The 13,468-nt window shown below is 33.4% G+C and overlaps 1 protein-coding gene and 1 long non-coding RNA gene across 2 annotated transcripts; both read left to right on the top strand.

The window, feature by feature from the left end:
- Positions 1 to 3,232: 3,232 nt before the first annotated feature.
- Positions 3,233 to 3,724, top strand: LOC115973511 (TMV resistance protein N-like). Its single transcript, XM_031093777.1, has one exon. The coding sequence runs from the start codon at positions 3,233 to 3,235 to the stop codon at positions 3,722 to 3,724; it is 492 nt and encodes a 163-aa protein (XP_030949637.1).
- Positions 3,725 to 4,501: 777 nt separating this feature from the next.
- LOC115973515 lies at positions 4,502 to 5,146 on the top strand. The gene is made up of 2 exons (XR_004087753.1): positions 4,502 to 4,821; positions 4,971 to 5,146. It is a non-coding gene; the product is annotated as an uncharacterized LOC115973515 (long non-coding RNA).
- Positions 5,147 to 13,468: the final 8,322 nt, after the last annotated feature.

A 13,468-nucleotide genomic window follows, 5' to 3' on the forward strand; every position in this document is an offset into this window, starting at 1 on the left:
AGTAGAATGCGCGTGAACAAATGTATAGAGGAGTTTGAGTAATGTTGTTTGAGTGTTTTTTATATACGTGTGGGTGAAAAAGTATATAAAAATGTGTGTAATGTTGTTTAAAATGTGAAAATGTGTGTTAGAACACACCTGCCAAACAGGGCCTTTGTAACACAATCCATACAAGGAAACTCTGCGCCTAAGTTGTGGATTTCAATTGTCATTCAAATTTGTTTTTTAGTAGGGCTTCCACGTATGCATTTGTGTGAGGAGAATTTGTGAGTTGGATAGTAACGGAATGGTGCTTTAAGGACTTAAATGTCCCACGTTAATTGGTTTAGAGATTAAAAGTGGTAAAAATAAAATGTAGGGACTAAAATGGAAAAAAAAAAATCAAAATGTAGGGATTAAAAATGCATTTACGCCTAATTATTTATTATGTGTTATAATAATTAGGGAATCAATTTTAGTTATATAAAATGCCACAAATCAACCACAAATTTTTTTCCCTCCATTTTGGCAATGCCATCGTCACAAATCAATTGCCACAATTTTTTTTTTTAAATTCCTCCCCAAGATTTCGGCAACTTGGTTGCCACAATTCTTTTTTTTTTTTCCCCCTCCCATTTTCAGCAACTTGGTTGCCACAATTCATATTTTCTCTCTCCTCCCTTCCCTACAATTTTGGCAACTTGGTTGCCACAATTGGTTTCCCTTTGGGCACTCCACATAGCACTAGCACTTCGGGAACTTCACACTCACTTGGGCAGCAAGAATTTCGGTTATCTCATTACCGAAATTCAATTTTTTCTCCCTCCTCCATCACATCACTTATCTTTACTCTCTCTCATACTTTTTCTTGCAATTTCGGCAACACCGTTGCCGAAATTCACTCTCTTTCCTCATTTTTCCAAATAACTTTCAACAGTACCTATATCACCAATAAACTCAATTTTTTTCAATATTCAGCTATAAGACTCGTGAATCTGTGTGAGGTCCACCACAATACAATATTATGAAGGGGGTGTGAAATTTTCAATTACTCTCTAAAATTAACACTATGTTTAAAGAAAGGGAAAAAAAATTAAGGGAATAGAATTGAAAAAAAAAAAAACCGAAGGAAAAAATAATGCTAAAAAATTATTTTATTTTTTTATTTTTTGTAAATTATAAATGAATAATTCATTAGGAAGAATTAAAAGTAATTTTACAAAAATATTCATAACTTTTTTATACTTTTACGAGGGTACAAGAGTAATCTTGTATAAAAGGTTAATCATTTCTCTTTTTTCTTTCAAATCGGACAGAAACAAAATTTGGAAAAATGTGAGGAATCCCCAGCTTCTATCAATTTTCCCATTTTCTACTTCCTCTCATCCAGTGCAACTAAACATAATATAAAAGGTTTTAACGAATATTTTGTAAGGTTGAATTTATTCAACCATCTAATTAGCTTTATTCCGTGCCAAATTTGCTTGTAATTCAGCATTTAGTAACCCTATATTTAGGTGGGTTTGATGTAAGGGTAGTGAGTGAGATAGAGTGAAGTTTGCTCAAGAGTGTGTAAGAAAACAGAGTGTCGCGGCTGGGACTCGCGGCTGCAAGCCGCCAGAAGCAGCACACGTGCCAAGCATGCTGGAAGATGAACAGTCATGCTAGCTGGAGCACTACAGGACAAAACAGGACAACTGGCCATACGGTTATCTCGCAACTGGATCTCGCGACTTAGTCAAGCCGCGAGGTCAAGTCGCGAGCCACCCCTGTTTTGTAAAAACCTGACGTTTCACATTCCTCTCCACTCTAGTATAAATACCCCTATTACCCACGATTGAAAGAGAGCTTCCAGAGAGAATTTTGAGAGAGAAACCCTAGAGAAAAACTAGATTGATTCACACACAATCTATACCTTAGAGACTTTTCAAATTCCTCAACTCTCTTCCTCTCCATTGTCAAATCCTTGAGAGGCATTATACCAAACCAGGTTCTCACCATCATCTTCATTGTGAGTCTGCTGTTTGGATTTCTGGGAAGCAGTTAGGAAGGAACCAATCTTCATTGGTTGATGCTATGGTCTAGTAGCGGAATCCGGGAAGCTAGAAAAGAAAAAGGTTCGGCGTAACCTCGTTGGAGCAAGAAGCTTGGAGGGCTTAGGTGCACTGGGTAGATTAGGCTTGGAGGGTCTATTGTTGTCCTTGTATCCCAACTATATTTTCTAGTGGATTGATTACCGCTTGGAAGGCGGCGGAGAGGTTTTTCGCCGAGGGCTTCGGTTTCCTCTTCGATAACACATCGCGTGTTGTCTTTGTGTTTGCATCTTCCTTCCTCTCTATCTTTGCCTTTTTATTTATCTGCTATGGATATTAATCTGTTATGGCTTAGATAGTATTTAATCAATTTCGTATGATAGCATATGTTAAGTTTCCGCACACTAGTTGTTTGAGATATTGCTTGAATTGATTAAGTTGTAATTTGGGGGTCTAAACGTTCAAAGGTGTTTTTGTACACGTTTTTGAACTTTCATATTTTGTAAGAACTTCCTCAACTACCCATGCTTGTTCACTACTTTCATCTCACTTTCCCTTTTCCTTCTCCCAAACCCACAGCACACTTCAATAACTGAAGCAGAGCTCCAATTCCGCTGATTAGCACCTTCAGCCCGAGATATACACAGCTCCGTTCACCAATTTTTGTTTCCGGTGAGGCCCAAAATCAGCCCCTCCATTTGTTGGGTTTTATTTTGATATTTTTTGTTTTTTCCATGTTCCTCTATTTTTTGTATTGTGTTTACTGAGACCTTGGCTCACTTGGCTGTGAATGCTTGTTTATTTATGCCTCTTTTTTTACTCTCTACTCAAGTATAGCTTTAATGCTACTTTTTTTGTTTTTATTTTTTTTTTATTTTAGAAGTTTCTCTGTCTTGTTCCTTTGTTATAGCCATGGTTTTATGAACAATGTCTACTTTGCTCTGCTGTTGGCTTGGGAAAAAAAATTATCTGTACCTAGACCATCTTTGTCGTACATACCCAACACTTGCCCCTGAGTTTTGAACAGTGTGACTTTATTTGTGGTTTCTCTTTCTCATAAGGAACAAAAAAAAGGGGTAATGTTTGACTCATCTGATGAAGGGAAAGATTCAAACCATTGCATCAAATAGTTTTTCTTCTTTCATAATTTATTTTCTTTTCAATTTTTCTTCAGTTCTAATTGATTTTTTTTTTTCCATGCAGATCTATTCCTTGATTCAATGGCTTCAAGTTCATCATCTTTCCCAAGTTCTTCTATTTCTTCTACTAGCAAATGGACGTATGATGTTTTCTTGAGTTTTAGTGGTGAGGACACTCGCAATACTGCTACGGGCTTTATATATTATGCATTAGTAGAGAAGGGCATTAACACTTTTAAGAATGATCAAAAACTTGAGAAAGGAAAAACTATTAAACCAGAACTCCTTAGAGCGATCAAAGAATCCAAATTTGCCATAGTCATTCTCTCAGAAAATTATGCATTTTCCACTTGGTGCTTAGATGAACTTGTAGAGATCATTGACTGCGAGACAAAAAAGGAAATAACAGTTTTCCCTATTTTTTACAATGTGGATCCATCTGATGTGCGAAAACAAATAGGAACATTTTCACTTGTTAAACATGAAAAACATTTCAAGGAGAAGGTGGAAACATGGAAAGCTGCTTTGAGTCATGTGGCCGATCTTGCCGGATATCATGTAAAGAATAGGTAATTTTTATTTGAAACACACACACACACACACATATATATACACACTAGTCATTTAACCAGTGTGATGCATGGGTTAAATTACTGAATGAGTTTGGAAGGAAAAAAAAAAGCATTATATTTGAGTTTATATAGTTACTATTAAGACTTTAAAAAGAAAAACAGTTAGCAACGTAGCATAGATGCATGGAATGCTTGTGAGGAGATGGGTCGATGGCTATAACTATCCACAACAGGCATTGGAATCATTTAAAAAAAAATGTAATCATAAATAGGTAATAAATAACACTGTATAACTAAAAAAAATAAATAAAAGGACATAAGAAAATGACTTAATATTTTAAATATATATTCATAGTTAATTAGAATTTTTTTATAGAAAGTTTTGGAGTTGTATAACATTACATCCAGTTATATCATGTGTAATTTAAACCTAACCCATAAAGATATTATACAAAATTTATTTTAAAAAAACATAAATATGTATAAATAAACCCAAGAGAGGGATATCATATACTTGAACTAGTCATCAGAATCTATAACCAAACAATGCTCCACCAATTACTTTAATGATGGAAAACATTCAGTTCCAAACTAGTTTAGAGCTATATTCCTTTAACCTACTTTGTGGCAATTAAAACCATCCACATATAGTTTTGATCATATGACTTTTTGAACGAGTTATGTGACTTTGTTTAAATAATACATATATCAACTTACTAAGGTTTTTTTTTTTATTTTTGCGAAGTTGTTCATCAAAAAAATAAGTGTTTTTGCGAAATTGTTGTGCTAATAATCTAATACTATTCTTAATTCCAATCCAATTTGACCGGTCGATCAGATTGGGTTTAATAAGAATTTTATCTTTTAGGAGGGACAATCATGGCACGGGGATTGAGGTCCCTATTGAGGTGGAAAAAAGGATGCATATTTATTACATTCGGAACAGAGGGTTTGGTAACAGATTTAATGTGTTGGGTGATGACAATCATGGCACTCCGAATGACTTAACGCAATGACCCAGAAATCAAGAAGGCATGTGACTCATACAGTGATCATTTTGGACAGTTCTTCAAACTGATATTCTATGGCATCCAAAAGGTATCATGATTATGCATGAACAGCAAAACAGTCTCTTATTAATTTGTCGTTGAACTTGGGATTATTACTACAAATGTTCAACTTGAGTCAAAGGGATGTCCTAATTATTGCATTGGAGATCTTAAACCGAAATCTCAAATTGTATTTAGGAGCAGTACTAGTAGAAGTTGGTTGTACAAAGTCAAAGCTTGTGTGCTTGCATTTATAGTGACTTGATGTGAAGAGTGTGGAAGGAAGAAAAGAAGAAAAATGTGTGAAATAAAAGGAAAGGCCATTCGGCCATGGGTCTCCAGTTTCTACATGACCACATTCATTTTTTTCTAAATTTCCATTGCCAACTATAGTCCAATCCATCTTATTCCTATGAAGAAATTTTTAATATAGTAGGAAAAAAAAAAAATTAATGCTTCAATTGATTATTATCAGCAAGGACAATTTTTTTTTTTTTTAAGATTAATAAATTCGTAATCTACACCCAAAAGACCAAAACCCACGTTATTGTTAAAGAATATTGGTGTTGATAAGGTTTTAATTTTTAGTTGTGGAATGCTGTTTGATGGATGTACGAAATGAGAGAGAAATAATTAAATAAATTTTAAATTTTAAAAAAATAAAAAATATATTATTATGTGAATGTTTTTGAAAAATGGTCAAAAAAGAAATAAAATTTTATATTAAAATAAACGAAATTTTTGCATGAGATATATTTATTGAGTAATGTTACAGTTATAAACTATTTTACAATATTTCTACAAAATATTAATGTGATCAATTTCTTATTGGTATTCATCTCTTTTTTTTGGAGGAACTCTTATTGGTATTCATCTAGACATACTATTAATATCATTTTTTTTCTTTTATCAATAATTACTCATTACATTAGCAATTTGTAAGTGTCTCTAACATTATTCATATTTATTTGATTTTTATGTCTAAGATAGATATTGAGTGAATTAAACGATTGCTAGACTTTGTAACCAAGGTCCACACTCCACGTGCAAGTGACCCTTGTCACTATCATGATCCCACCAATACAATTACTTGGAAAAGCGTAATGAAGAGTGTCTCAGATAGTCATCAATTGGTTTTTTTCTACATGGCCACATTCAACGTTCCTTTGTGACGTGCTTGACGGATTGACAGGTCTTGCAAGTCACACATGGCCACATTCATTATTCAATCCATCGTATTCCTATGAAGAAATTTCTAACATAGTTGGGAAAAAAAAAATCAATGCTCAAGTTGAATATTAGCAATTTTTGTTTTTGCTAAGTGGTACAATTGGTTTTTTTTGGTTGTGAATACAGACTAAGTTTGATTTCACTGCTTAGGTGCCCAGCGAAAGCAATTCCATCAATGAAGCTAAAATACAAAAAGTGAAAAAATTTACAAAAATTGACCTATATGCAAGTTTGATGAAGTTTGTTTCATCAATCTTTGCATAATTGTATAAAAAGTATAAGTGTTATAGTAATAGTGTATACCTCATCTTTCTATCATATGATTTATATTATTCAATTGTTATCCTATATTTTTTTTTAACTCATACATCAATGTAGCACACTAACCATTAGAAAAAATAATAAAATATAAATAACGAATAAATATTTTATTGAAATATATTGTAGAATAAATAATTTAATGTGGAATTTTTGAAAAAATTTCCGTGTAAAAAAAAAAGATTCTTATTATAAAATATACCAAAAATTTTACACGAGTGAGAAGATAGAAATATAGATTCTTATTGTAAATGCTAACGTGTGAGTGGTGAGCTTGGCGAATTGGTTTGATGAGATAGAAAATTGGTTTGCGAAGGAAGGGTGTTAACGTCTTTTCATAATGAGGGCTTTAATTACATATTTGCCCTTAAAGACTTGAATAATGAGTAGATTTGGTTCAAATCCAACACTCTCGTACTGTGGTTGGTGAAAATTGGTTCGGTTCCCATGCAAAGAACAAACAAGAGTCCCATATGATTGATGTACTCTCTCTACTTTGTAGATGTGACAACTGATTGAATTTTGCATGAAAATGATTTGTTCTTTTATCTTTCAGTTTATCTCGTCCTTTTTTATTTCCTTCTTTTTCCATGTAAGTACTTATTCCTCTCAGACAAGGTTACATGGATGAAGGAGCCTTAATCAATTTTCATAGACTAGAATAGAAAGCCTTTAATTTTCAAGCATTTTGACTGCACAAGCAGAACAACTGAGCATCCATGTGATCTATAGACAATAGCAACTTTATCGAAGTTAATTTCCCATAAGATTAGGGCTTAAAAGGGTTAGGAATTTGGATGATGTTAATACCGTACTAGTTTGGCATGCACGTACTGGTTTAAACTATAATGTTTACCATATGCTCAGAGTTCAATTTTCTTCAAAAGACTTTTCACCAGTTTATATAGTGAAGGTTAATCAAAAGCCTCACCACGTTTAGCAAGGTTTCTTTATTGTCTTTTATTCAAACATCTAACATTTTCATTGCTTGCCACGCATTCGAGCTGATATGACCTGGTCACATGCATTAGTGACCCAACGTTGAAAACCAATCTGACTCTCCTCAGTATGAACAAGCCGTATATCTTGTTTCAATTCTCTTATCTAATTTTGCATGAAATTAAATGGCTTGTTCTTTTATCTTTCAATTTATCTCGTCCTTTTTTATTTCCTTCTTTTTCCATGTAAGTTCTTATTCCTCTCAGACAAGGTTACATGGATGAAGGAGCCTTAATCAATTTTCATAGACTGGACTAGAGAGCCTTTAATTTTCAAGCATTTTGACTGCACAAGTAGAACAACTGAGCATCCATGTGATCCATAGACCATAGCAACTTTTATTGAAGTTAATTTCCCATAAGATTAGTGCTTAAGAATTTGGATGATGTTAATACCATACTAGTTTGGCATGCACGTACTGGTTTAAACTATAATGTTTATCATATGCTCAGAGTTCGATTTTCTTCAAAAGACTTTTCACCAGTTTATATAGTGAAGGTTAATCAAAAGCCTCACCACGTTTAGCAAGGTTTCTTTATTGTCTTTTATTCAAACATCTAACATTTTCATTGCTTGCCACGCATTCGAGCTGATGTGACCTGGTCACGTGCATTAGTGACCCAACTTTGAAAACCAATCTGACTCTCCTCAATATGAACAAGCCGTATATCTTGTTTCAATTCTCTTATCTAACAATATTTTCTTTCTCACTTCTTGAATTTGATTTGCTTTTAAGTTTTGATATGATCATTTGGTTTGGTATCCGACAATACTAAATTATTGTACTTTCAACGAATAACTCTTGGCGTACCACACAAATCATTAGCATCCGACAATACATCTTGGACTGTGTATCAATGCACAGGGACGGAGTCGGGGGACAATGCTTAACGTAAAGCTCATAAAATTTCATCACATTTATTCGCATCGTAATCTTATATCTGTAGATGCAATTTGAGATTTGCAATAAACTAATACTAATTTTGGTGATTTTTCAAATTTTAATTTTAAGATTTTTATAAATTATGACATCAACTTTAGAGGTTAGCAACAATAAATCATCAATATTAGCTTATGAATAATGCTAGGGATACATCCAACTACACAATTTTTTTTTTTCTTTTTTTGAGAAACAAACACACACACAAGGGAGAGGGAAAGGGGTGCCAACTACATAGTTGAATCCACAACATGCCTCACAAAAATTAGGTTAGTCCTAAACAAAAAGCCGAATAAACATATCTTACAAACCACAACAAACTTTTTTTTAGAGATAGTTTTCAACCGCTGATGTTTAATAAATTTCACCATGGTCAAACAAAGTACAGACCATCAATTTTAATTTTTCTCTTTTCCCATTAGCCCGCCTGCCCATTAAGTTCTCTAACGACAGCCACACATCTGATTTCTAAAACATTAAAACAAAAATCATAAAAACAAAAATCCAACTTTATTTTATATTTTTAATATTTCTTGTTTCACATGTTCCATTTTTCTCATTGTACTCGTGAGTCTATGACCAACATATTATTTAAATATTTTTTAGGCAAAAAACCCATTTTCGTCTCTGCATTTTCACGCAATTTTCATTTTGGTTCCTATATTTTTTTTCCACCGTTTTTAGTCCTTATCTTGAAAAATGCATCTCGTTTTATTCCTTTCCGTCAGTGCCCTAACGGCCCCGTCCTATGTGGCAGATGGAACTATTAAAATAATAATAATAAATTTTATTTTGGCATTAAAAAATGCCACATCAACATTTAAATTAAAAAAATTAATTTATTAATTTTAATTAAATAAAAAATAAAAACAGAATTAAAAATAAAAAATCATATAGTTTGAGATTTAAGTGTGTTTTGAACAAGAACAATAAGAATACAAACCTAGATCTAAGAACACAAACCCAGAAATTAAAATCCAAAAATTAAAAATTTCAAAACCACCATTTTCTCAAACCCAGCAAAATCATCAAATCCTAAATACCCAAAGTACCAAATCAATCCAAAAATACAACACAACAAATCTAAACAAAGAAAGTCTCAGAAAAACCCATCAACCACCACATCTGAAGCAAGCCACGAACCCAGGAACAATCACAGTGACCAAACCCAGGTTTCTTTGGATACCTCCATGGAAATCTTTGGCTCACACATCATTAGAAGCAAGCAATCTAGTAACACTGAGCTTTCTCTTTCTCTCTCAGGCTTTCGTTGTTGACTTTCTCGGAACTTTGACTCTTCCATACCCGGCTCCTTCTCGTGGGTATTCGGGTCGTCTTCTTCTTCTTCGGGTTCGAATCTTTCATGGGTCACTATCTCTTCGTCTTCCCAAGGCGTCCCAGACAGTGACTCTTCTTCATCTTCATCCTCAGCTAAAGCCTCAACCTTTGCTTCTTCTAGTGCTTGCGCTTCTGATTCTTGCTCGGAATGTATGGGTTTGTGATTTTTTGGTGGGTTTGGTCACTGTGATTGTCCCTAGGTTCATGGCTTGCTTCAGACGTGATGGTTGATGGGTTTTTCTGAGTTTGAGATTTTTTTTTTTGTTTGGATTTGTTATATTTTTGGATTGATTTGGTACTTTGGGGCTTTAGGATTTGATGATTTTGCTGGGTTGAGAAAATTGTGATTTTGAAAATTTTAATTTCTGGATTTTAATTTTTGGGTTTGTATTTTTAGATCTGGGATTATGTTCTTCTTGTTCTCGTTCAAGACACACTTAGATATCAATTCATGTGATTTTTTATTTTTAATTCTGTTTTTTATTTTTTTATTTAATTAAAATTAATAAATTAATTTTTTTAATTTAAATGCTGATGTGGCATTTTTAATGTCAAAATAAAATTTATTATTATTATTTTAATAGTTCTATCTACCACGTAAGATGGGGCCGTTAGGGCACTAATGGAAATGACTAAAACGAGACGCATTTTTCAGGATAAGAATTAAAAGCAATGGAAAAAAAAAACAGAGATCAAAGTGGAAATCGCGTGAAAATGTAGGGACGAAAATGAGTTTTTCGCCTATTTTTTATTGTAACATAATCTTCTCTCTCTCTCTCTCTTGAAATCTCAGTGAATCTTATCTCTATCCTTTGCTGACATTTTCTATTGATACTTATCTCTTCTCTATAAAAATCTGAGCTTTTCTCCCTCTCCCTCGCTCTTTGTTCTTGCTAATGCCACATATTGATGGGGCAGAAAAGTTGATGTGAAACTTGTCACATATTGGGTCCTAATACAATCAACTATCACATGCTATCATGAGTACCATGTGGAGTCCATCTAAATTCCAAAGTGCCATTTCCTAGTTTGGGAAACAATAATTTAATAGGTAAAAATAATATCCGTTATAGGAAATTTGCATTTTGAGACCCATTATGTCACTTTGCACTACATATCATAGATGATAGAAAAGTTGCATAGTCACTATTTCATGGATTAAAAAGAGTCGTTTGAGACTTTGAGACATTAACGCTTTGACGGGACAATTGATCTTTTTTTTTTTTTTTTTGAGAAAGAAAACTTTTCACACCTAGTAATTACTTACACCTATGACCTGACCTACCCATCTTATTTGGCTGACGCAAGCTAACAAAAGAAGCAAAATGACATAAGGTGAGCATTTGGGAAGCGCATTCTGTGCTTCACATGTCTCTCTTCTCTTTTTTTTTTTATTTTTTCATGAGACATAAACAGTAAATTTAGGTATGTGAACGGTGGAATGCGCGTAAACAAGTGTATAGAGTAGTTTGAGTAATGTTGTTTGAGTGTTTTTGAGACATTAACGCTTTGAAGGGACAATTGATTTTTTTTTTTTTATGAGAAAGAAAACTTTTCACACCAAGTAATTACTTACACCTATGACCTGACCTACCCATCTTATTTGGCTGACGCAAGCTAACAAAAGAAGCAAAGTGACGTAAAGTGAGCATTTAGGAAGGGCATTTTGTGCTTCACATGTCTCTCTCTCTCTCTCTCTTTTTTTCATCAGACCTGAACAGTAAATTTAGGCATGTAAACAGTAGAATGCGCGTGAACAAATGTATAGAGGAGTTTGAGTAATGTTGTTTGAGTGTTTTTTATATACGTGTGGGTGAAAAAGTATATAAAAATGTGTGTAATGTTGTTTAAAATGTGAAAATGTGTGTTAGAACACACCTGCCAAACAGGGCCTTTGTAACACAATCCATACAAGGAAACTCTGCGCCTAAGTTGTGGATTTCAATTGTCATTCAAATTTGTTTTTTAGTAGGGCTTCCACGTATGCATTTGTGTGAGGAGAATTTGTGAGTTGGATAGTAACGGAATGGTGCTTTAAGGACTTAAATGTCCCACGTTAATTGGTTTAGAGATTAAAAGTGGTAAAAATAAAATGTAGGGACTAAAATGGAAAAAAAAAAATCAAAATGTAGGGATTAAAAATGCATTTACGCCTAATTATTTATTATGTGTTATAATAATTAGGGAATCAATTTTAGTTATATAAAATGCCACAAATCAACCACAAATTTTTTTCCCTCCATTTTGGCAATGCCATCGTCACAAATCAATTGCCATAATTTTTTTTTTAAATTCCTCCCCAAGATTTCGGCAAGTTGGTTGCCACAATTCTTTTTTTTTTTTTTCCCCCTCCCATTTTTAGCAACTTGGTTGCCACAATTCATATTTTCTCTCTCCTCCCTTCCCTACAATTTTGGCAACTTGGTTGCCACAATTGGTTTCCCTTTGGGCACTCCACATAGCACTAGCACTTCGGGCACTTCACACTCACTTGGGCAGCAAGAATTTCGGTTATCTCATTACCGAAATCCAATTTTTTCTCCCTCCTCCATCACATCACTTATCTTTACTCTCTCTCATACTTTTTCTTGCAATTTCGGCAACACCGTTGCCGAAATTCACTCTCTTTTCTCATTTTTCAAAATAACTTTGAACAGTACCTATATCACCAATAAACTCAATTTTTTGCAATATTCAGCTATAAGACTCGTGAATCTGTGTGAGGTCCATCACAATACAATATTACGAAGGGGGTGTGAAATTTTCAATTACTCTCTAAAATTAACACTATGTTTAAAGAAAGGGAAAAAAAAATTAAGGGAATAGATTTGGAAAAAAAAAAAAAAACCCAAGGAAAAAATAATGCTAAAAAATTATTTTATTTTTTTTATTTTTTGTAAATTATAAATGAATAATTCATTAGGAAGAATTAAAAGTAATTTTACAAAAATATTCATAACTTTTTTATACTTTTACGAGGGTACAAGAGTAATCTTGTATAAAAGGTTAATCATTTCTCTTTTTTCTTTCAAATCGGACAGAAACAAAATTTGGAAAAATGTGAGGAATCCCCAGCTTCTATCAATTTTCCCATTTTCTACTTCCTCTCATCCAGTGCAACTAAACATAATATAAAAGGTTTTAACGAATATTTTGTAAGAACTTCCTCAACTACCCATGCTTGTTCACTACTTTCATCTCACTTTCCCTTTTCCTTCTCCCAAACCCACATCACACTTCAATAACTGAAGCAGAGCTCCAATTCCGCTGATTAGCACCTTCAGCCCGAGATATACACAGCTCCGTTCACCGATTTTTGTTTCCGGTGAGACCCAAAATCAGCCCCTCCATTTGTTGGGTTTTATTTTGATATTTTTTGTTTTTTCCATGTTCCTCCATTTTTTGTATTGTGTTTACTGAGACCTTGGCTCACTTGGCTGTGAATGCTTGTTTATTTATGCCTCTTTTTTTACTCTCTACTCAAGTATAGCTTTAATGCTACTTTTTTTGTTTTTATTTTTTTTTATTTTAGAAGTTTCTCTGTCTTGTTCCTTTGTTATAGCCATGGTTTTATGAACAATGTCTACTTTGCTCTGCTGTTGGCTTGGGAAAAAAAATTATCTGTACCTAGACCATCTTTGCCGTACATACCCAACACTTGCCCCTGAGTTCTGAACAGTGTGACTTTATTTGTGGTTTCTCTTTCTCATAAGGAACAAAAAAAAGGGGTAATGTTTGACTCATCTGATGAAGGGAAAGATTCAAACCATTGCATCAAATAGTTTTTCTTCTTTCATAATTTATTTTCTTTTCAATTTTTCTTCAGTTCTAATTGATTTTTTTTTTCCATGCAAATCTATTCCTTGATTCA

Source organism: Quercus lobata, unplaced genomic scaffold (assembly GCF_001633185.2).
Source record: "Quercus lobata isolate SW786 unplaced genomic scaffold, ValleyOak3.0 Primary Assembly Scq3eQI_341, whole genome shotgun sequence".
NCBI lineage: Eukaryota > Viridiplantae > Streptophyta > Magnoliopsida > Fagales > Fagaceae > Quercus > Quercus lobata.